We start from the raw sequence: 24110 nt of genomic DNA on the forward strand, positions 1-24110 counted from the left end.
AGAAAAACAAGTCCTCATTCTGGTGAAATCTAGACCTTTTCTTTTTTTTTCTTTGTTTTTGTGCATGTGTATGTCTTTCCAATAGAAGTCCTGTGCTGCTCTCTTGTGTGCATTCAACAGAATAACAACACCCTCTCTTGCATATTGCCCCTATTTGCTGTCATCAGGTTGTGCCACATAAAGTCAAAATAATGAATGATTCATCTGTTGAAAGAAGTATTTGCAAATAAACAGGTTAAAGACTACTTGGGTAATAGCACATTAAAAAATGCAATTGTTTCTTCACTCGAGAATTTAAAAAAAACAAAGCTCCTAAATAAATAAATAAAATTCACCATACATACATTGTACACAGCACAATGCAACGTAATAGATTTAATTTGTGAATTCCGTGTTTATGTCTGAGTCAATGTGGTGGCAGCTCGTCACATCTGACACCAGAACATTGTCTGCATTACTGCTGACGACCAGCAGAGGTAGCTATAATGCCATGTAGCATAAGCAAGCTCGCTTTGACTGAATTGGTTTAAGGATTATTTCTGTCTGAAGAATGCACACATGGTCCCGCACATCTGGGGTCTGTTCATGTGGAGTCAGTTTGAATGATCAACAAATAGTTCACACAAATCTACAGAACAGAAACACCATCTGAATAAAAAATCAAGTCCCACAGAAACAACATGATCCACATCTGCAGCAACACCTGTTTGCACTCAAACACGCACATGTATGCATCCAGTCTCCACATACTGACAATGTGCATATGCAGTAAATATTCAATTAAAATGACCCGTACTGACTGACAACATTGTCAAACAAACACCAAATCACGCATCATTTCCATCACTCAACACGCTTCTGTTGCCTGCCATTCCTCACCTGTCCACTAGTAGCTCTGTTCGGTTTCCCAGCTTCAACCAATCACCTCACCATTGGCTCCTTTCCCACAAAGCTGTCGACCTGTATGTCTCTTCCGGTTACCCTCCCACTGCATGTCAACAATGTGCCTAGGAACAAAAAAAAAAAAAAAATCCATCTCTGCTAGTGGAGTTATTGTGACAGTCTGGCCATGATGGACTCAGCAGGTTCTTTCACTGGCCAAAAACTCCAGAGTCTCTGAAGCCAAACATGATGTTGCCCATGCAACCGGCCTGCAGTCCGCTTGTTTGTGGCCCGGTCCTCGGTGTCTTTCGTCGCCTCCTCCCGGACACACCTGGTGGGAAGTAAGGATATGAGGTATGGTGATGCCTATGTGGCCTTAATTTAAGTAAATGGAAGCATTTCAGTAAAAGTATTGTTTAAAACGACTCCACACACACACACACACACACACACACACACACACACATACACATATGCACGCACGCACACAGTGGCGCACGCGCACGATCCCCAGCAGGATTCCTCCAGAAACGGCTGCGTCAAGCGCGCCAGAGAAATCCGGAGCTCTACGTGGTTTTGTCTTCAAAGTAAAAGGAAAACATTAGTCCTCTAGCACATGCGGGGTTTTTTTTTATTTTGAAAGGTGTAAACGGAAGTACTTTAATGCTTTCTGTCACTTGACTCTGGTGCAAGATGTCGCTCATTCTTTCTGTGCCGAAGCTGAAACCCAAATGCGCATCGCTGACCGACGTATCTTTGTAAAAAAAAAAAAAAAAAAAGACCCTTCTGCTCTCCCGAAAAACGGTATTTGACGTGCAGTACGAGACTAAGAGCAGCCAGAGATTTATTCTGAAAGGAACACAAATGGGAGGTGACCAAATGTTTGTAGCGGTCATTATTTTATTGGTGTAAATAACGGATAAGCGTTTCACCGGCTGACCGAGTGGGTACAGTAAACCCGTCCAGAATAGTCGTGAGACGGGATTTTGTTGTCAAACAAGTAAACTAACAGATGTGGGGAAATGTCAACATCTGTATCCAAATCTGTTCGAGCTGAAGGTGGAGCAGGATTGCCGGGGGTCTCTCTGTGAAGTGCGATGGAATAAAATGCTGCGCATTACCGCTTCGACCACAGGTTACTTAGTCTGAAACGCACCTGAGGTGGGAATTTATCCTTGACCTTTTCGTGTTTAGGCTTTTGCTGTCTTCTGCAACGAGGAGGATGGTCTTTGCCCTACATGTGATTGTCATGTCTTCGGCGTTTTTCAATCCCAGTTTTGCCTTCAGCTCCCACTTTGATACAGGTGAGTGACTTGAATGAGGGCGTTTATCCATTTGCTGCAGACCGTTTTTGTGATTTTCACGTTTCTTCATAATCACGCTGGTGTTTGATGCAGGGCCGTGCACGGTTTCTGGGTGCTACATTCATTGTATATGCCATTTTCTTAGTCACCAGCAGCGGCATCATTGCCATAACATCATCATCATCATCATCATCATCATCATCATCTTCATCACAACCTCAAAAGATTTGCTCCGGTGTGGATATTTACATTCAGTCCCTTATAGCTGGTGACAGGAGGGTTAAAAGTGTCTGCACAGATTCTGCAGAGTCCACCACATCCATTCAGATGTGTGTGTACATGTGTGTGCTATGATCAGGGTGGCGACTGACTACAACATTACAGAGGTGACCTGCTGACAGAGGTGTGAGGCTCAAGCGCTTGAGGTTGCGGTCGCCCATTTGGTCGCTGTGTTTAATCATCCCCTGGCTGTCGAGGGATTCTGGGATCCTTTGGCAAAGGAGACCCCAGGTGCTGCTGCAGTGCTACAGGGACCCCCAAACAGGAAGTCATGCCTGTGCTTACTGCCTGCGTGAGGGCTCGAATTAGAGCAGAATAAATAACTGTGTGCAAGAGTGTAAACAGGACTGAGAGAGCAGCGCAGTGTGCTGAGCATACAAATGACGGTGAGCTCAGTGGCTCTCAAGTTTCAGGCCCTATCTGTCCTCCCCAAACTGCACGCTCTGTGATCTCTGATCCCTCTTTGTCCAATTATTCCGCCCTCATCTACCTTCCTGTGACTCCCCACTTCTTCTTCTTTGCATCTCCTCTCAGAGTGTGGCACTAAAAGGGGCCTCCATTTAAAGCCACTTCAGCTATTTATATGACGTATGCTGTCCCTGTGCATGTGGGAAGTTTGTGTGCCACGGCAACAACATTGTACAATGTAGCAATTTGAGTGTCAAGCAAAGCGCCATATCAAGCCAAGTGATAAGAGCATATTTTCAAATCTACAGCAGATGCTTTTTATCATCACACAGAGCGTTTTGGACGCAAAACGGAGAGAGCATTTAGATTAATAAGTAAATCTCTAGATCGCTGATCGCATCAGACTACTGATATGACATCACAACTGAAGGATTTGTTCATAAGTAATGCTTGACCTGTTCCAGATAATAGTCTGCTCTGCTCTAAAATATACTGCGACGACAAACAAGAGATTGGTTTCGTGTTAAGATAACACGATAAGAGCGGTTCTTGGCATGGAGCGTGTGTGTAGTGGATGCTGAGCTGGCTATCCGTGGTTCTGTGCGGTGAAATATGATACAAACCTATCAGAGGAGTGCAATCTTTTAATTTGAAGCCAGATAAATGGTTCCCAGCTGAAGTATGGATAAAATGCTTGCTAACTGTGGCTCTTCAGGGGCATCGTCTAATTTAATTGTCTTTGTATTTTCTTCCTGGAGCAGTTCTTAAAAATTTCCCCGCAGGAATGTGCAGTGAAACATTCATGTTTTCTTTATTCATGCTGGTGGAAGCTGAATGTATAACCTTGGTGACTGCTCAGGATGGATTCAGCACATGCACTGGGATTGGTTAGTTTCAGGTGGAGGGTGGGGCATGAGTGGGTATGCACATGTAGCTTGTATGTAGCTGGACTAGAGGATGGGGTCTGAATGGTCACTCCCCTGTTATAATGATCTATATTCTGCATTAGAGGAGCACCTCACCAGTGATCCTGTTTCTTCCCAGTAATTGGACTGAGGATCAATGTTGTCTAGGCGATGGAGGGGGCGTGTGAAGAGGAACCAATCATTTTCATGGCCAGTGCTAAGGACAGAGAAATGCTAGAGTCCCTTAAAGGGGAGGGACACACAGCATTCAATCAGCTGTAGTTGCTGAATATGCTGTCTTTGAGGCTGAGGAGTAGATTAATGAAACACACTTACATTTTCTGAACTGTATCACCCCTAAAGCCATCCTCCATAGTTACACTTGCCCCCCCTGCAAGGCGTAATATGTAAGATCATAATGTGTGCTACCTCTGTACATTCACACCCACACAGGGGAGCCAGGTCAGTCGTCACTTTGCATGCCGTTATATAAGATGTCAGCAGGGATGGATGTACCATAGAAGGATTTTTGATGTCCTGACTATGTAGCCCTTTGCGAAGCCTGGCTGCGGTTTGGTTTGAGTGCAGCCCCCGGGAGGTGGTGGCCCAGTATGTGTGGCATTCTGCACCAGTGACAACTGCAGCTTGCACCTGGCTGACTACTGCTTCAGCACCACGGAGAGCTCTCCCATCAGGAGAGGGCGCAGATGTGTGTGTGCAGGGTAGCTCTTTGAAAACCTGGCTGCAGCACAGAGTTAATATGCATCACTTTCCTGTCAGGGCAAATAGGAGACAGACTGACCTGGAAGGCAGCACCGATACACCAACAAGCTGACTATACAGCACTGTGGGAGACTTGTCTTTCAGCAGTCTCCTCTGATGCCTGGGGGTGGCAGTAACAGCTAGTGTGCATGTAATGGATGGTATCTGGCGCAAATGAACACACACGCACATTTTATGTCAGTCACACACAGAAAAGCATGATGCATAATGCACATTCCACATGCAGGAAAGCTTCCACGTGCCCACGCACACACATGGGCGCACAACTGCAGGCTGTAATCACAGAGGTACTGATATCATAGAGAAAAGATTTTAAAAATGGTTTCTCGACGCGCTGGCGGTGCTCCTCCCACTGACTCAGCCAGCACAAGCCGCTGACTGTTTGATTATTCATCTCTCCATGTGTAACACCAAGCACTTTAGTTACATAAGTCTGCCTCTGGGGAAACTAGAATAAGAATGAAGTGGATTTAAGCAGTCAAGGGGAACCATCTATGTCTCCTCTATGTGCTCTCTGTGTGATGATGTGGGGGATGTTCGGGTTTTCTTGGTGTCACACTGGTTGAAGGCTCGTGCGCTTGCAATTGCATGCTTAATTTTTTAGAGAGGGTCCCATGCAGTATTTAACCCGTCACTGAGTATCATTTCTTGGTGCATTTAAATGTTAAATCAGCCTGAGAGCCATTTACCTACACCTCACATGGTGGATAGAATTGGAGAGGTTCGCTTATTATGAAAAGAGGTTGAGGTTGAGGTGGGCTGATTTTAGGGATATTTCATGCAGATGATGAAATGAAGGGGAGGAAAAGCACATACAAGTGTGTTCGTAACACAAAGTGTGACTGTGTGAACTCAATGCATGTGTGTCGGAGTCGAAGCACATGCTTAACAATAGCGCCAGGGAAACATTATGAGAGGAATAATGAGAGGAGACAGCATAGCTCACACTAACTTGTTTTGCTCAGGTATGTTTGTATTCACTTCACACACACGCACAGGCATCTCCACATAAATGTACACACACACTGCCTTTGTATGCATCATGAGACTCGGAGTGAAATGTGCATATTTCTATGTCTGCATATGGTCTGCACATGCATCTAATTTGTGTTTATCAGCCTGAGGCCTAAACACACGAGGGCCCAATCACTCCTTCCCGGTGTGTGTGTGCGTGTGTGTGTGTGTGTGTGTGTGTGTGTGTGTGTGTGTGTGTGTGTGTGTGTGTGTGTGTGTGTGTGTGTTCAGAGTTCTGTCAGGTCTGTGTGCAGATATTAGATATTACTGTATACAAGTTGAATTACTTTAGCCTATATAGTTCAGTGATAAAAATAATTAAGTTCTACCATTTTCGAAGAGCCAGCGTGTCATTAACTTATCAAAGAAAAAAGGTGCATTGATTGTATTCTTTATTTCTATGGTCAGGTCATTTATAGTAGCTTTGTAAATTGTAATCTGGCAGTTCTGTTTGCTTCTTCAACCACATGACAAGTGATAAACATCCTCTTTCATAAGTAAAGCATAGCAATAGTAACATATTTTCACCAGATAATTACATAAGCATAAGTACTCGAATCAGGTGTTGTTAGGGCTTAAATTAAAGTTGGACCATGTTTTTTTAGATGCATTAACAAGCATATACTCTTCATTAGGGTTTCCTCTATTTTCCTCTATTTCCCTGCATTACATGGCCATTCAGGAAACATGTATGAAAATAAAAAGGAAATTAAAAGTGGTAGATCTGGTATGCTAAAGGTGCTATGTGTAGCATTTCTCTTGTCATTGTGATGCTTAGCAGTGCTGAAAAAAACAGTTAAAAAGATTGGTAGCATCTGTCTCATGGGATTGTTAATGTTGGTCCTCATCACAGTTTGCATTTCCTATAAACTGTGTTGTTTCCTGTTGCAGAGAGGATCCTCGAGTCCTCAGTCAAGTTCCCTCCTCTGCTCGACTCAAGAGGATAAACATATTTTCATTCCATTCATTCATTCGACTGCCTGTTTGCCAGTATGATAAACTGTGAACAGCTTTTGTTCCATTTGTGCAGAAGAGACAGTAGCTGTGATTCTTTTTGTGCTGCGTAATAATCATCCAATTCAGCAGATTTCCATCAAAATTTGACCCAACAGCCCACACCGCAAATTGCACAACAGAGGCCAGCAGAGGCTGCCAGTCTGCTCTGCAATTATTTGTGCTTCCTTACATTAATTATAATGAATGCATTATTGATGTTAAATGCTACAGCTAGCACCTTTACATGCAGTGCCTTGGTCGTGAAGCTAGTCAAATTAGCTTAAAATATCTGCAGATCAAAGACAGAGTTAATATTCAGACCCCTTCTCTCCAGCAGCGTGCCCTTCCTGGACTGTCGGGGGACGGACATGACAGGCCTGTAATGCTGATCCATGGTGGTCCTCCTGGGCTCTCACTCCCAGTTAATGACAGTTATCATGGCTCTCTGCAGGCCAGCGCCTCCCTCTGCCATCTGCAGCCATTCACAGAGAGCATGACTGGAGAACAGCAGAGAGGATGTAAAACGGTGGAGGATGCCATACCCTGCCATTAATCATGTCATGCTGTTCCCTCTGCTGTCAGCCTTTCCTAAGACTGACATATTTTGTGCATGTGTGTGTTTGCAGAGTGTTTCCTCATCTGCACCTCTCTCTGTTCGGCCCTCCCTCTTCATAGATTGATGTTCATTTGCACTGCAGTTCTCTCCCATTTTATTTTCAAACTTGCAACTTCAACTCTCCTTTCCTCAGAGCATTTCTCTCCTCCCTTTGTCCTAACTCCTGATCCGTCCCTTCCTCATGCAGCATGTAGCAGAGGGTTGCTGCCAGGCGTTTCTCTTTCTTGGGCTGTGAGGCTGTGTCAGAGGACAGCTGACTTCTCCTTCAACGCAGCCCACTGGCTCTCCCATTGGCTGTCATAAAAAAAAAAGAAAGAAAAAGAAATGAATAAATGAGAACCAACTCCAGCCACTCTGCATCCCCAGGCGCTGAAATATATAGAACCAGTCTTTTAAAACAGGTGCTCAAATTACATCTTGACACCAAAGATGAGCTCACCACTAAAGCCAGCAATTGATCTGTAACGACTGCCCTTATGCATTTTAATTACATATGCACAAAAGCAGTGGAGAATCAATATTTTGCTTGGCTTATATACGAGAGGGCAGCTCTCTGCTGTAGGCTGGTTGTTTTTATGTGTTGCCCTGTTCTAGACAGCACCTGTCATCCAGTCAAATATCAGTGTGGCTCTGACAGTTTTCTGCATGTGTGTATGTTCATTTATATACTGTATGTAAATAAATGAACTGCTCCTGCCGCCTCCTGACCAACCTGTAAGCTTAACCTAAAGGTCACAGTTCTCTTCTGTCTCTGTCTGTCCTGTCTGTAGTATCCCAAGCACTTCCTCACCATCACCACCTACATCACCGTTTCATGTGTGTGCGTGTGTTGTAGCCGTAATGATGCCTTAGTAAATTTCGTCATCAGAGGGTGTACACGGACGCTTTGTGCAGACATCTGCTCGCCTCCAATTTGTTGTTACAAATCTCCGAAATACGTCTGTGCGTGTGCGGAAAGCATCCTCCTCGTCAACTTTAGGAAGTAGTATGAACAGAACTACTACGCGTCCGTGGTGTGCTGTCTGTGTATGCGTCCGTTTGAGAGCACATACAAGCCTTTGTTGTTGTTGAAAGCCGCTCGGTGCAGCCCAGGCATGGCAGATGGAGGAGCTGCCCCTGCAGCAGCGTCCTGTATGCAAACGCATCATCTCAGAGAGATTTGGGTGTCTTTCCTCCTCACGTTGACACACATTTTAGCCATCGGGAGCATCGAGGGGAGTTAATTAGCTAAATAATGGTGGCAGCTAACTTCCCTCAGTCTTTTTGCAGTATATCCCATGCTGCTTGGTCATTAATGCCACCTGGATACATAAGTTCTTCTTCACTTGAGTGTGTTGAAATATGGAGCGACTGTTCCCTTTAATGTTAGTGCTGTTGGATGAATGGAAAGGTGGGACCCCAGTCTGTGGCCAATCACTGCACATCAACTGGAGACCTTAAGCAAATGTATTAGTTTGTCCCTATTTGTGCCCAATCTACTGAATACTAATTGCAGTTGTAACTGTATCCCTTTTCCCCTCTCCTTGGCTCCCCCTCTTTCTCAAGACGATTTGATTGCAGTGGTGTGTAGTTTGGCAAAGTGCCCACCCTGCAGCACTGTCATTACTTGGTCTCTTGGTCAAAAACAAGAAGCGGGGTGTGTGTACGTGTGTGCATTTGTGCATGCAAAGCAACCAGACCTGCAGGAAAAGACAAAGTGGCAGACTGCAGAGGGGAAAAGAGAGCGCAGCATTTCACAGCGAGGGAGAGCGATGTTTATTTGTGTTTGGCCGGTCTGTATCAAAGCACACAACATTATCCGTGGTGTGTTAGAGCTGCTTCTCGTGGGTTTTGTCACAGGGTTGCTGCTGTCAGCAGGAGAAACAACAACCCACTGCTCTGAAACTCAAAAGTTCTCCTCTGCAGCCTGGTGAGACGCCCTGACTTGGCTTTCTGTGTGGGTGCATGCTCTCACGCTCGTATGCTCGGCCCTGGCCTTGGTACGAGTGTGGGAGGCATTGTAATATGCACCACTCTGCCCTGAATAAAAATCCCTTTCCTCGCACTAGTCTTCCTTGTCCTGTTTGTCCTCTCCTCCTCTCCTACATGTGTCCATTTGGAACAGATTTGTTGAATGCACGATGAGCTCTGTCGTGAATACCAGGTACTCACACAGTAAATATCCCAGCAGCTGCAGACCCGAGTCGCTTCAGCTGCCTGATCCAGCTGCACAGCAACAGAACGCTCTACCTTGCTGCTGCATGCTTTATTTATGATCTACCATGAAAACCTCAGTGGTTGTGCTTAACGCACTACATTCTCATTTGTACATGCACACACACACACACACACACACACACATGCATACACACGGCATTCCTTAGCTTCTCTGCTTCCTCGTTGGGCCTTCATCTCTCTACATGTCTCTCTCATTAAGGAGACACAGGTTAGTTGAGGGAAACAGACCCACAGAGTACAAAGTCATGCTGAAGTAAGACTTTTATTGATAAGTCTGGGAACTCCTCATACATTCATTTTCCTCACACCAACACATTTTTCTCCCTCCTTCCTTGCCTTTATTCCACTGCATCCTCCTCATTATCAGCCTGAAATGTGGAGGTGGCAGGGTGACTCTATTGCTCTCCCCTCCCATCCGTCAGGACATTGCTCATCTTCCTCCAGTCCTGAAGACAGCTTTTTAATAAAGCAGGTATGAAGCCTGGCTTTAAGTGCTTTATTTTCATTTTGCCATGCAGCTGGTGAAGTAATGTGTGCTTCTCAAATATTTATGGAGGACCCCAGGTCGCCACACACTCACTTTTCTTCAGAGAGAGGGGGAGATGGATTCTCCGAACGTGGCTCTTATGAAAATAGTGCCACTGATTTTCCTCTGGATGATTATATTAGACTTTCTGGTGGTAAATGAAGACTTAATAACGGCAGATCTGTCTGTTGTAGTTGAACATGTCCAGCTGCCACAGAACAGGGGATTCACAGGTATACCAATAACTGCGCAATGCACCAAGAAACAAAAGAACTGTGAAGCTAAATTGGGACAAGGTGATGATTTTTCATCTGTTTTCAAACCATTTGCCCATGGTAGAGTCATGATGGTGAAAGAATGTGCAGAGAAACATCATTTGTCTATTTTCTCCAAATCTTTGGGGGGCTTCCCCAACCTGTCTGCCCAGCCGATCACCCACTTAGACATTATGTAAGTACAGCTGAACAGTAATCAAAAAAAATCATGTTTTGATAAGGTGACATTACTGGAACTGATTTTTTTTTTTTTTTAATCACTGATTAATAAGGCTTTTAAATATGTGATCTCCTCTATTTGTGCATTTACTTGCCTCTCACCTGGATTCAGTGATCTGTCATTTTTCCAGAAGAGAGCCACATCATCAGCATAGCAGACATGCCACCACATCATCACCAAACGTGACACTCTCCAGAGCACCGCTTCACCGTGAATATCTTGTCAACTGGAGTCTCGAATAAAAGAGACAGGAGGTGTACCCTTGTCAGTCCAGTGTAAATGTGGATCTTTATGGAGGCAAATGTAAAAGGCCAAAAGTCCCCCTGTTACTACTTCAGGGGAAACACAGTCATTTGCTTTCTCCAGATGTACAAAACAGATTAGAGTGGATTGGCAATTTCCCCAATTCCTCCATTTTCTGGGAAAGAACAATAAGTTGGTCCTCAGCACGTTTGTGTTCACCATCTGCTCCATCAGTGCCTGCAGAGGGTTGACAGTTGCCAGTTACATCTGCCTCAGGCTAGATAACTTCTCAAGGCAGCCAGCTTACCAAGATGGATGAGGTTTTGTGGTGGGACTGCGACCAGCTGAGGAGGAAGTGGACACGATTGTACACTTCCTACCTCAAGGTGAAAAGTTGCTTTAAACTTTAATGTGAGGAGATGTGTGTTTGTTTTTAAAGGAGACGATCACTGCTGGAAAAATAGCAAGATGATGTGTAGCTGAGCATCCGATCAGGCCCAGAGTTTGCACATCACGAAAACTGACTCCTCCAGAACCTGTAACGTGTGTGTGTGTGTTGTATGAGTGAGTCATCGTGCCCTCTGATTCGACATGTGCCATCACTGTTTCCAACACCATCTGCACAGTGTGCGTCCTCTCTGCTCCATCATCCTTCCTCACATCCATCCATCCACCTACACATACACAGGCAACTGATGTGCAGTATATAAAAAGAGCCTAAAAACTCCCTTAAATTACACACACATCTGTGTAATGGCAGAAAGGGAGCAAGCGAATTTATAACACTTAGTTTTCTAAGCTGCTTGACAAGGATACCAAAGGGACTGCATAGAAGCTGTGAATATGCACATTAGAAGGAGAGCATCATCCTTATTTTCCCTATCAGCCTCTCCACAATGTGTCCTGTCACCACCCACTCAGGCTGTGTGTTGTGGTATGTGGTGGATCCAGAAAGGGCAGTGCGTGGTTTAGCTTGGTAATCTCCTTCTTTTCCACTTCACAGACACTTTCACACACACACGCATACACACACTCACTACCACAAGCTGTCATAGCATAGTACAGGGGGGAAAAACAGGAGTGCCATGAGCAAAAACAGTTTCTTCCAAAAGTGGGGAAATAAAGAGGGTTTAGTGCACTGTAAATGCCAATCAATTAATATGTGTTGGCCAGCAAAGTTGTTACCATGGTGATGTGTTGGCAGGTCAGTGCGCACACACACACACACACACACACACACACTGCAGCTCTAAAACCAGGCTTCGAGTAGGAACCCGGATGCTTTCTCCTTGTCTGTTTCCGTCATTTGCCCATGTGTGCGCACACGTGTGCGTCTTCCAGTGCATATATGCTTCGTGGCTGTGACATTAGGGTGAAGCTTTGGTTGGAGCGGTGCTGCTGGTGCTGCAGGAGATGTCATGTCTGGAACAGTGTGTTCCCTACAGCCAAATGGGTCAGGACCGCTGGGTCTCAGTCCAGTCAGTGAGCTGGAAAAGTACCCACACACAAGCATCACACACCATAACTCTGAGTGGACCCAGTGAGAACTGGAGCGCCGTGCTCGGGTTGTCCTCACAAGGAGAGAGAAATGAAGGGAATCCCAGCGCAAGGACATATTGCTGACCGTCTTCTTTATCAGGCTACTATAGATGCATTGACAGCTCATGTAGGAAGGGGATGAGAATAAACACGGCGTGCACATGGGTAACTGCAGGCCTGGGACATTTGAAAGTAGACATGCATGGTGTGTTGACAGATGGAGGAGTTCTGCCAGATTGCTGTGGTAGGCTAGTTAAGTTTAGCTTCGGGTTTAGTGGGTTTTTCTTTTATGGAGGGTACAATTTTTTACAAGGGCACAAGTTGTGAGAAAAGCTGTTGAGAGTGAGAACTCGGAGATGCTTAAAGAGCTTCATACAAACAACACAGGAAAATGAGAAGAAACGGATTTGCTCTTTTGCCAGGAATTCCAACCAAGACATGTTTTCAGATGTTTGCGAGCCTAATTTGGGGAAACTAAGCACAAAATATGCAAATGTGGCATTATATAAAGAAATAATCTTAATGATTTAGTAATGACTCAACAGATTGAACACATAAAAGCCATCTTACTCATCCTGTGGAAACATTAGTATAATGTCCTCCGTGGCCATGGAGGGATCCGTCTAAAGTTACCTGATAACCTGATGATGTCACAGTGATGTCATGTTATGGAGGTGCATAGTGGTGCAGGAATTTTTCGAGCTCGACCCTTAAAAATCAGGATTTTTCTGCATCTGCTTCTTGGATTTTTAGGTATTTTTTTAATTTTTCTACTTAATCTGACTGATTTAACTGTGAAGCTGTGTGAAGCACAGTACTAAATTCCTGGAATACCCCTTGAAATTTCTATATTTCATAGAGCAGCAACATTGGGCGATCCTTCCTTCTTAATTACTATTACATTAGTGTCCTTTTTAAAGCAGCATATAATAAAAAGTGCGATGGGACTATTAGTAAACAGAATGGCACCCAAAATAGACCATACAGGCAAATGAGAAAATCAATACTCCATTAACTCATCTTAAAGCATTAAATATGACTGAGGGTCAGATAGATGAGCATATTATATTTTCTCCAGAGGTGTCCTATGAGACGAAGGCTACAGCAGAGATCTCCTCATCGCTCCCAGTAGATGGCTAATGCAGGCAGTGGTTACATGGTGCAGTGAAGTAACCATTGAATACTAACAAATGTTTGGTTAAAGATGAATACAGTGAGCCTTGAAGTGAGAGGTGAACCTATGGGTATTACTAGTATTTTGTGTCTGTGCATGTTTTTGTGTGTTTTTCCTAAACTCTCCCAGAGTTTCTTTCCCTCTCTTCCTCTTTCCTGCTTTCCTCTCATCTCTTTCATCTGTGCTGGCAGGAGGTTTAAAACTGTAAATCAGATTATGTAGAGGTGCTCCAAACTGTGACATCTGGCCCTCTGGCCGGTCCTACGGGCGAAAAGACACGTGTGCTGCACATATGCCCACGAGAAGACAATGACAGATTGCGAATAACTTGCACAATGGAGATATAATTACACAAAATCACCAATAAGCATGTGCGTGCTTTCTGTTTATTGGTCACAGACCCACACAAAACATTTATTTGCGGTCTTTTTCAAAGCGCCATGCACTCAAACATAACTACTTCTCAATGTGTGCGCGGCTGTCATAGCATTGTGTGCATTGTTCTGGAAAGCAGTTACTTGAATTACATAAATTTCGGGGTTGTGTTTTGAATGGCAGACATTGCAGTGAGGACGATTTTGCAGGGCGCTGCCGAAGATGAAAAGCAGATTATAGATCCGCAGAGAGCATTTTTATTCATCGCAATTGTTAACATTGAAAATGAGCCACTACACTTACTCTGCCGCTGCTTTATTCAATTATTATCGAGAGCCAGTAAATGTTTTTATGGGTGGTATCAAACTTTTAGCCTCCACAAGTCCTGAGTGCAGAGTAACCACTGTAATTAAGCCACAGGGGCCTGCTGCCTATTCAGATTCACAGATTCTAGCGATGAATAGGAAGCAGAGGAGAATGCTAATGATGCGTCACATGTTTCTTTCTTTGCTGCCAATAAAACATCCACAAATCATCTGTGTGTGTGTGCGTGTACAAATCACCTTTATCTCTATTTTGTTTTTAATTTCCTGTATGACCCTGCAATTTGCCGTCTGATCTCCACCCTTTTAACACAATCATCCTCTGATGTTGCAGATGGGGCTCCGCTGAGCGAGCTGTCGTGGCCTTCATCCCTGGCGGTGGTGGCTGTCTCCTTCTCTGGCCTCTTCACCTTCGTCTTCCTCATGCTGGCCTGCCTCTGCTGCAAGAAGGGCGACATAGGGTTCAAGGTGAGCTCACTGCTGCCCCCTGCTGGAAGTAATAAGGAGAGCAAAAACTGCATGTGTACACAGGAGGAAAGGGAAAATTGGTCAGTAAATAACATAAAAGGAACATCTGTGTTCCCAGTATTTATAGACATGTTGTACAGACATGAAAAACACACCTATATATGTATTAATAAACTGCCCTTTTTTTTTAAGGGAAAAAATGCCCATCACAACTTCTCAAAATCCTAAGGATAAACAGATTATGTTAGAGCTGCCACTCACAGTTATGTCCATTATAGATTAATTTGATCATTTTCTTGCTTATTTGATAATCATTTTGTCTATAAAATGTCAGAAAAATCTCTATTTTAAAGAGCGATATCTTGTTTGTCCGATCCGAAAGCCAAAGACACTCAGTTTGCTTTAATGTCTGCAACACAAAGGCTTCAAAAAATCATGCCTGAGACACTGGAAGCAGCAAATCCTTGGAATTTTTCGCTTAAAATACTAACATGATTATTCTGTTATTTAAATAGTTGCCAGTTGATCTCTGCTGATTGATTAATCAGCCAATTGTTGCAGCTAACTTGTTTGGTACTGTCTAATATTTCCTGTCAGGAGATGTGAGGATCATGAGTGTACTCATATTTCAGCACTGATGTGCCCACCTCCCTAATCCCTTTTCCTGAGGACTGTGGCCTCATTGTATGCAAGTGATGCAACTAACTACCCTTAGCCATCCCAGGCTGGCACACATTGTCTCTGTGTTGCCTTCAGCTGCCAGCATGACTCAGCCATGCTGTGTCAAACATCAGCGCTGAGCTGAGCGGCTGATGAGGGCCAACCGAGACTGACACAGGCAGGGGGCATATGGAGAGGGAGAGGGAGGAGAAACTCTAGAGTCGCTCTGCTGGCTGCTCCTTGTCGTTACAAGTTTCCCATTAGCGTTTGCTCATATTATGGTATTAGCATCATAACATATTTTCATATTTGATCATGCATTTCATGTTTCTCACTGTTGGCGGCACAATGGATAAATTACATCCCTGACTCTTATGTTTTGTAGGCCAACCTCCCATAATTCCTGAGGTGAATTATGGCTATGGAGTACTGTGGATACAGGCAGTGAAAACCATGTTTGGCTTTCTGTTGTTGTTCAGGCTCAGGTCTGTGCTTCAGCGTTCACACTGAACAGTGAACAGCCTGTGGTAGGTAGATTCTGCAGGGATAACAGTGTTACTAATGAGCACCGTGTGGAGGAGCATCATTAGCAACTTTTCCTATATGTGCCCACGTCTGTCTGTCCCACGCCTCTGCACATCGCCTCTGCCTCATTACGTGAAAGTGTATTTTAACAACCTGCAGGAACAGTGGGAGTCTAGGTCTGTGTCTGCTTTTCCACCGGCCTGCTTTTTTACTGTGCGGTGACAGAAGGATCGGACATTATCGGACTATAGTTAGATCAACGGTGGCCTCAGCTTAAGCTTTGCTGAAGTTCCAATATGACACTACTGATTTGTGCAGAGATATTGTCTTACAGCACTATTTCATCTGATAGTCGAGGTGAAAGTTTAGACACGAAGCCACTGCATTCTGTGTCAAGGATGCTTGAGTGAGAGTGACAGTCAGGGTGGTGTAGTGGATCAAGACTATGTTGTTTTAGCACATATGCTGGGTTTATCTTTACGGTAAATATGTAGGAACAGAGGTGAGCACAGACTCAATAATAGGTGGAGACTGTAAATGTTGTGGTGACTGGTTATTAACGAGGAATCTTCTCCGGCTGATTCAAATTTGTGTGCTTGTTGTCTTGATCGTGGTTCATTGTAATTCCAGACGAGACAAGGCAGTATGATGGTTGAAACATTTTCATCTTTAAGCATCAAATCTTCATCTTGCTCTCGTAGTTTGGCAGCAAACATCACTTAATGGTTGAAAGGTTCCCACTCTTTTTCCATCTCTTTGGCACCGGTTTGTCGCTCAGCAGCTCACTTGTAAGGTGTGCGTTCGTGTGGGACTGCACCGCACCGCTGCGCCGTCCAGAAAAGCTTCATTATTCCTCTCCATCGCTGTGCTCTTACCGGAGCGTGTTGTGTGAGGCTGCGTATTAAGTGCTTTCTAAACTGAAGGCTCTCTGGGGAGCTATGCAACGCTGACTCACAGCCAGGTGCTCGCTTTCACACTTCGCTCTGAGGAGAGTGGCAGATGGTTCTCCTGAATGAGAAACACACATTCCTGTATACACTCACTGGTGTTTTAGGACACATGTAAATACACACAGACACACATACACACATACACAATGAGCCATTCAAATATTTCATATTAACCCACTCTCCTGCTCTCCTCCTTTCTCATTTCCTCCTCTTTTCTCTTCACTTTTTCTTCTTTCTTAACCTCCCTGGTGGCTGGAAGTCGGAGATAGGCTTGTTATGGGTAACAGTTCATTAGCCAGCAGGTGGATGGATGGATGGATGGATGGATGGATGGATGGATGGATGGATGGATGGATGGATGGATGGATGGATGGATGGATGGAATGTCGGCCCGGTGTCTCATCCCAGCCACAGTCTTACAGACTGCAGGAGATTGACTTGAATGGTTTTGGGATGTTGCCTCTTGTGGAAGGACAAAGTCAGGACAGCAACAAGAGGGGCTTTGACTTAAAGACCTGATATATTTAATGGGGGGGGGGTCAACTATGACTTAGTCTGTGTGACCATCTTTCGTGCTGACTTGAGGTTATATTACATGCAGAGGCAGCAAAGAAAAATCTGTCACATGCAGCGAATTCAGCGTATTGTTTCAGCGGTTCGAGGCACAGAGCACAGGCACAGGTCGTGCTAATAATGTCAGTTTCCTACAGGCTATTCTTCCAGGAAAAGAGCAGATTTTTGCAAAAATATTGGATCTTAATTACCACAATTCAACCCTGCTCACAGCCCAGAGTTAACATGCAACAATAATGTAATTCTAACTGAACACGTAGGACTCTTCAGATCTCATATGAGCTCATTTAGCTGTTAACACTCATAAATCTTGACTCACCCTGACAATACTCTGCTAATCTACTGTGTGATCTGCCTCATGCTGCATTATGCAATTTGTCTAGTTTAGTGTTAATATATTTCCTCATGTGCTGTTCTTTCTGGCATTTATAGCCAGAAGGTCAATCCATGTCTCAGCTTTAAAAGTGATGAGTAATAGCTACTCGGGTGAGTGACGACAGATCTGATTTTGAGGCTACATGAAGGACAATGCAAGCGTAAAAAGCATAAAATCTGTCTCCTTCCTATGATGTGATATGTCGCATTGAAGTTGATTTAAGCACCTTTTGGATTTAAGATCAGCGTTGCACTGCATGTGGGTTTAGAGAGACGGAGTGCGATAGAGACACACCACAACAGTTAGAGAGCAAGGACACTGCAGTAGACCAGGGAGCAACAACAGATGGGGGCAAGAGAAGGGTAGCAGGGATACAGCAGACAGATAGAGGATGTGGGATGTGGTGCATCGGGATGAAAAGGCAGAGGGTCACTGTTTTCCACTCCCTCTCCTCCTCATCCATCTCAGAGTGGAGGAGGGGACTAAATCTAAAGGACTTGAGTTTTTATTCTGCATGTCTGATGATAATTCCCACTCTTTCTTACTCTTAAATTGAAAGTACACATTTATATCGTAAAGGTTATCTGGATGTGGCTGTGATTCAACAGAGGGTTCTGGTCATGTGATTATTATTGATGACAGTAAAGAACAGGTTTGTATGTTTTTGCAACATTATTGTGTGATAAATCAGAAAATTTAAAAATGTGGACTCAAGGTAGTGCTATGTATCTGCAGATACAACAGCACAGTTTAAATCACGCAGCTCTAAATGATCAGGACATCGATGATTCCTCCCAGATACTTTTATCATGATGAAAGTGGTGATGTTGTGTCCAAAACTAGCACATCCTTTGTGAACAAGAAGTTCAAGGGATAAGATGAGAGCCAAAATGTACTTTTATTGCATCCAAATAAAACAAAAACCCTAACAATTCATGTGAAATCATGTTGTATTTTTCTGTTCATACTTACAGTATTTGAAGTATGAAAAGTGCCGTTTTTATATTTTTTTCCTTCTTGATAAGAACCTTGGTTTGAGTTTATATGAGGAAGAAAGAAAGGACAGATTGCAAGAAAGAAAGCCTTTGTGTATACAGTTTGAACACACACATTAGTGTGCTCCCCCTACAGCGCCTTTGCAGTGACTCACATAATACACCCTACAATGTACACGACTTAAATATATGGCAAGGTGGGCGTGCCTCAGTGCATTTGAATGCCTTCACAGTCGAGCCATTGTCTCCCACTATCTCAGTGGTAGGATGGCTGCGAGTGGATGACTAATCCCAGCATGTGTCTTTGCACCAGGAGTTTGAAAACACTGAGGGAGAGGAGTACCAGGCAGATCTCTCCGCCCTGGCCTCGCCTTCCTCCCAGAATGGCCCCGAGGTCTACATCCTTCCCCTCACGGAGGTCTCCCTGCCTGTCTCCAGACAGCCTGGCAGATCCAGTAAGACACGACACCATAAATGCATAACAAATTCTGCCTGCTTGGACTTTTAATGACCTGCTTTTGAGTTTAGCTTTTCTTTGCTTCCACTTCTTCTTTTCTCTCTCTCTTTTCTGAATCGCATACCTCCACAGTCAGTATTAATTCCCGGCTTTTTATAAGGAGTAAATTTATATTACAGTAACATTATTCAGAAAGGTTGTTACTTCTGTTGAGCACAGCGAAAGTGGATTATGGAACATGCTACTCGCTCTGTTGATTTGGACGAGATACAGCTGAGCACATTCTGTCGACCTTAGTGGGAGCAGACATGGCCTCTTTCATTTGTTATCATGCATTATGTGTCTCTTCTTTCTGGCCCTCTCTCCCCACAAGGAACAGGACAGACATCTGTCCATTGTGTAATACGTTTAGAAATCGACCTACTGCAGTGCTGTGATGCGTTCTGTATGTGAAAAGTGGAGCCCACTGGAGAGGAAGGAATCAGGCCTAACCTTTGTGTACATAATCTCTGTTGTTAAATGCATGCTCCATCACATGTGCGTGAATCTAATATGACTTTTCCTCCTATTTTATCTGAATCTTGCAAAATCCAACGTCAGCACATTCTATGCTGTGCTGGCGTGTTTAATTTGTATTCTATATCCGTGATCTTTCCCAGGGACATCACAGCCTGTTTGTTTTTCTTGAGGTCATTCTGCTTCACATCCAGCCTGTTAAGATGTGCATGTGCATGTATGTGGTGTGTGTGCATGCGTGTGTGCGGATCTCAGTGTAAGCCAGATCCTGGGTGCTCAAAATGCCTCTCCCTGCATGACTCACTGGCTGTCTGCGCTGCACTGTGCTCAGCCAGAAGGGAGGTGAGTTGGGGCTCAGCATCCTAGGATGTGAGCTCCAGCAATGATTGGACAAGGCAGCCTCAGGCTCACAGCCAATCAGTAGCCTCTCCTCTGTCCTCCATAGCTACGGCTGTATGATTGGTCCAGGTGTTGCAGGGCGAGGAATGGATAAACAGCAAAAGGAGACGAGATCGTGAAAAAGGGAGAATATCTCCTTTCACTAAGTCAGAGAGAGAATGGTCCCTTACTCATTCCTTCTTTTTTATGTAAAGACAGTAAAACATGTTCTGTTATTGTATGAACCTCTTTATGTGTATGTACTGTATATACTTTGGACGTGTTGGGAATGTGTCATTTGAAAAGACTGACTGAAAATGGATTAATCTTATATTACATCAATACGCTACAGGTCAAGAAGTGAACAGACTCCTCCTTACACACTAACATCATGCACGTCATAAATTATCCTCCCGCACGCTGACATACACTCAATGAAAATTAACCTAGTAACTGCATGTTCAACAAAAACACCAGTTATATACTGCTATACTTGTTATACTGTTATATAGCTTATACTCTAACCGTGAATGGTGCTTTCTATACGAGCCAAGCATCACTTATACATCTGTGTGAACACGCAGTACAACGTTAGCCATTGATCTGACAGTCCTCCTTTTCACTTGTTGCTCTAATCTTTTATTCAAGAGGTCATGTAAAGCTTTCAAACCCACCACAGAGGCTCGATGCATCAAAGTGAGTGTGTGTGTGTGTGTGTGTGTGTGTGTGTGTGTGTGTGTGTGTGTGTGTGTGTGTGTGTGTGTGTGTGTGTGTGTGTGTGTGCGTGTGTGTGAAGCGATTGTGTGCCTATCATTCCACCATCTTCTCTGGGAATGCCATGAGTGGGATGGGAATGCACACTCACGCTCACACATTCCACATTTGGAATAATACCACTTCTTAATTTCTCTTCCTCTCTCCATCAGGGCGGGGTGGTGGAGGCTCGGGAAGGGTTTTGGGGTGGAGAAGTGTGGGTCTGTTATCATCCAGAGGAGAATGGGCCTTGTGTGTGTCTGCAGATGAGTGTGTGTTTGGTGCACTGGGTACCAGGAGACGCAGCGTGAGCGTGTGAGTGAGCGAGCCAAACAATGGCCCTGATTTAGGCCGGCTGGGCAGTGGGTGAGCAGAAGGCCGGGCTGAAACGTCCGTGGAACGCACCAGTGGAGGACTGGCATTATGGGCAGAATACAGTGAGGCGTCTGTGCCAGAATGAGGAGAGACAGGGGAAGGGTGGTGGCATGTACCAGGACCTAAGAGCGGGGAGGGGAGGCTTGAGATAGGGGTGGTGAGTGTGTATGACAGAGGTCTTTTCTGCATCGGACAGAGCAGTGTTTGTGTCCTGTTTGGCTGAGGAATGTTGCTGTCCTGGGTGACAGGGGGGGCATTATGTGGGCCTTATGTCACTACTGGGTGTCTTGAAGCTGCAGACAGAGCTGGCGCGTCAAACGGCACACTACCAACATGCGTGACGGTCACATCAGGCGTGATACATGACCAGAAAATCTCAGCGGCCAGGGCAGAAATCCTCCTCAGAACTCCTGCGAAGAACCATCAGCAGATTGCTCCACTGACTCGAAGCCGTGAGAAGTTTCCTGTAGAGTTCCCGCTCAGTTTACTGTAGATTTAAAAGCGGTCTGTATAGGAACCAAGGATTTCTGTGTTTGCTCGACAGCTGGAGAGCCCTAGACGAGGACAGTATGTGTGTTTGTGTGTGTCCCAGTTGGAGGATGAGCGCGGTGCAGACGGGGAGAGGCGGCGTGGCGAGCTTGTTCAGCTGCACGAGGGCTCGGAGGGTTAAATCCTGCCGAGGCTCTCACACACACACTGCGACCGTGGGCTCGTTCTCACATACACACAATGAGGCTAAGATGCCTGGGGTTAGGGCTGGGGCCACGGGCTCTTGGTTCTCACACTCTGAACCGGTACTTCATCCCTGCCTGGAAATCGGACTCAGTCCCTGTCACGGTGCTCAGAGTGGCTGGCCGCTCCACTGCTCCGTCAGCATCGTCTTTCTACTCACCATCATCATCTCCATTGTTGAAATATGAGGATCCATGGAGGTATTTGAATATACACAGGATTTAAGTTCTCTTTAATGAATTTGAGTGTGATGGCAATAAGCTTCCTTGTACTTATAGATACTTCCAGCTGGGAAGATGGGTTTTGTTGCCTTCAGGCAGTGTGTCCTCTTTAGCTGATGCAGCTTTTTATTGAGGAAAAGTCCATTCATTGTTTGGCTGAGAGGAGTTTCTGTTTGTTTCCTCTTCTTAACTCTGTGTGTGATGCTTTTGGTGCTTTTGCTTTTTCTTTCATTTACTTTGCTTATAATGTTGAAAACCTTTCTTTTCAGAAATCTCTGTTGTTTCTTTCCTCTTCATCAATTCTTTCCAACTATAACACTTTTTTTTCCTGTCTAAAAGATGTAATCTCATGTCTTTGTTACCGCACTTTCCAGTCCAGCTGCTGAAATCATCAGACCTTGGCCGCCATAGTCTGCTGTATCTAAAGGAGATTGGACATGGCTGGTTTGGCAAGGTAAAACAAGCTTTTTTGTTCTTAAAACATACACCCAATCACACACATTTTCTGGGTCCAGAGACACCACCTGTGTACTCATTACTTGCTTTAACTGTTTCAACTGCATCTGTCCTTAATGTACTAACTGTACCCCTATGTGTTTCTCCTCTGTGTGGCATGCGAGGGTAATGTGATGATGATCTCATGCTAGCAAGGCTAATTTTTTGGCACTTGTGTCAGCGTGTTGATTCCATGGGAGAGGAGTTGAAATTCACAGTCACAGTAAATTCCTCACAATTTACTGTGCAGTACACGCTGCTAGGTTTGCTCACACACCCTTCTCCGTTTTTTTTCCTCACACATTCTCAGTTTATATCTGCATGTTGACGCCATTCGTAGTAAACTATGCACTACATTCCTGGAGTTTTTGCTCTTCCTCTTATGTATACCTCTCAGGTTCTGCTGGGCGAGGTCAACGCAGGCCTCAGCACCACTCAGGTGGTGGTAAAAGAGCTCAAGGCCAGTGCCAGTGTCCAGGATCAGATGCAGTTCCTGGAGGAGGTGCAGCCATACCGGTCAGTTCACTGAAACATGATAGATCACACAGCACGTTCAGCCCATGAAAAGCACCACCTAGTGATAAACAACGTAAATAAATGATTTGATTATTTGTTGTACATGTGGTCTTTGTGCATTCATACCTGCTCAAATCCTGTTTCCTCTACCAGAACGCTCCAGCACCCTGCCCTCCTGCAGTGCCTGGCACAGTGCTCAGAGGTCACTCCTTATCTGCTGGTCATGGAGTTTTGCCCTCTGGTGAGATGCACATTAATGATGAAATTCTGTTAATTCAGTCCTTCCCACCTACCTTATTATTCCCTTTTTTGTGAATTCCTGTTTGGATTATTCATAAACAGTAGAGCAACCTCATTTCCTCTCTCCTCTCAGGGCGACCTGAAGAGCTACCTGCGCAGTTGTCGGGTGGCTGACTCTGAGACGCCTGACCCCTTGATCCTCCAGCGAATGGCTTGTGACATTGCCTCAGGGCTTCTGCACCTCCACAAATACAACTTTATACACAGGTGCAGTATATCAGTCAGTTCAGCTCTATTTACCGTCATCAATATTAATGCTCTAGAAAGGAAGAATCCAACTGAATGTTCTGTGCGCCCCCTGCTGGTCTCTCTCTGCAACAACATCCTGGTGCTGCCTGAGTAGTTGACACAAACTCCAGCATCAGTGATTTTGTTGCCGGGGGCGAACCCATCTCGCAACCAATCAGTGGCTGCCAGGCGAAAGAGCTCCCTGTTTGTGAAGGAGGTGAGACTGAACAATGCGACTAAGCTTAGTCTGTGTCTTTATGTGATCAGGTGAAAAGAAACAGTACATGAAACTATATATATATATATTCTTTAATCAATGCTGTGGCTACATAGGATAATCACAAGGCAGTGAGACACATTCATTGACAGCAAGTATTACCCATAATGAGCCTAACACACTGACTATACTGTAACAGTGCTAAAAACTCCTACAGTAAGTCTTAAAACTTCCAGCAATACTGTAAAACCCCTGAAAACTTGGTTTCAAATCTTAAGTATTTTTAACCATTTTAA

The 24110-nt window shown here is 44.6% G+C and overlaps 1 protein-coding gene across 2 annotated transcripts in view; it reads left to right on the plus strand.

The window, feature by feature from the left end:
- The first annotated feature begins 1648 nt into the window (after positions 1 to 1648).
- The window catches only part of aatka (apoptosis-associated tyrosine kinase a), a 30972-nt gene continuing 8510 nt past the window's right edge, over positions 1649 to 24110 (plus strand). Inside the window, exons 1-8 of one of the 2 annotated variants that reach the window (XM_070981349.1) lie at positions 1649 to 1916; positions 2077 to 2186; positions 14414 to 14547; positions 18940 to 19081; positions 22433 to 22512; positions 22951 to 23069; positions 23223 to 23310; positions 23443 to 23576. In XM_070981349.1, coding sequence (XP_070837450.1) covers positions 2105 to 2186; positions 14414 to 14547; positions 18940 to 19081; positions 22433 to 22512; positions 22951 to 23069; positions 23223 to 23310; positions 23443 to 23576 — 779 coding nt within the window. In that variant the 5' untranslated portion in view covers positions 1649 to 1916; positions 2077 to 2104. Of the gene's footprint in view, positions 1917 to 2076; positions 2187 to 14413; positions 14548 to 18939; positions 19082 to 21407; positions 22038 to 22432; positions 22513 to 22950; positions 23070 to 23222; positions 23311 to 23442; positions 23577 to 24110 lie in introns of those variants that run through there. The other variant, XM_070981350.1, reaches the window with a different exon arrangement.

Source organism: Chaetodon trifascialis, chromosome 15 (genome assembly GCF_039877785.1).
Source record: "Chaetodon trifascialis isolate fChaTrf1 chromosome 15, fChaTrf1.hap1, whole genome shotgun sequence".
Classification (NCBI taxonomy): Eukaryota; Metazoa; Chordata; class Actinopteri; order Chaetodontiformes; family Chaetodontidae; genus Chaetodon; species Chaetodon trifascialis.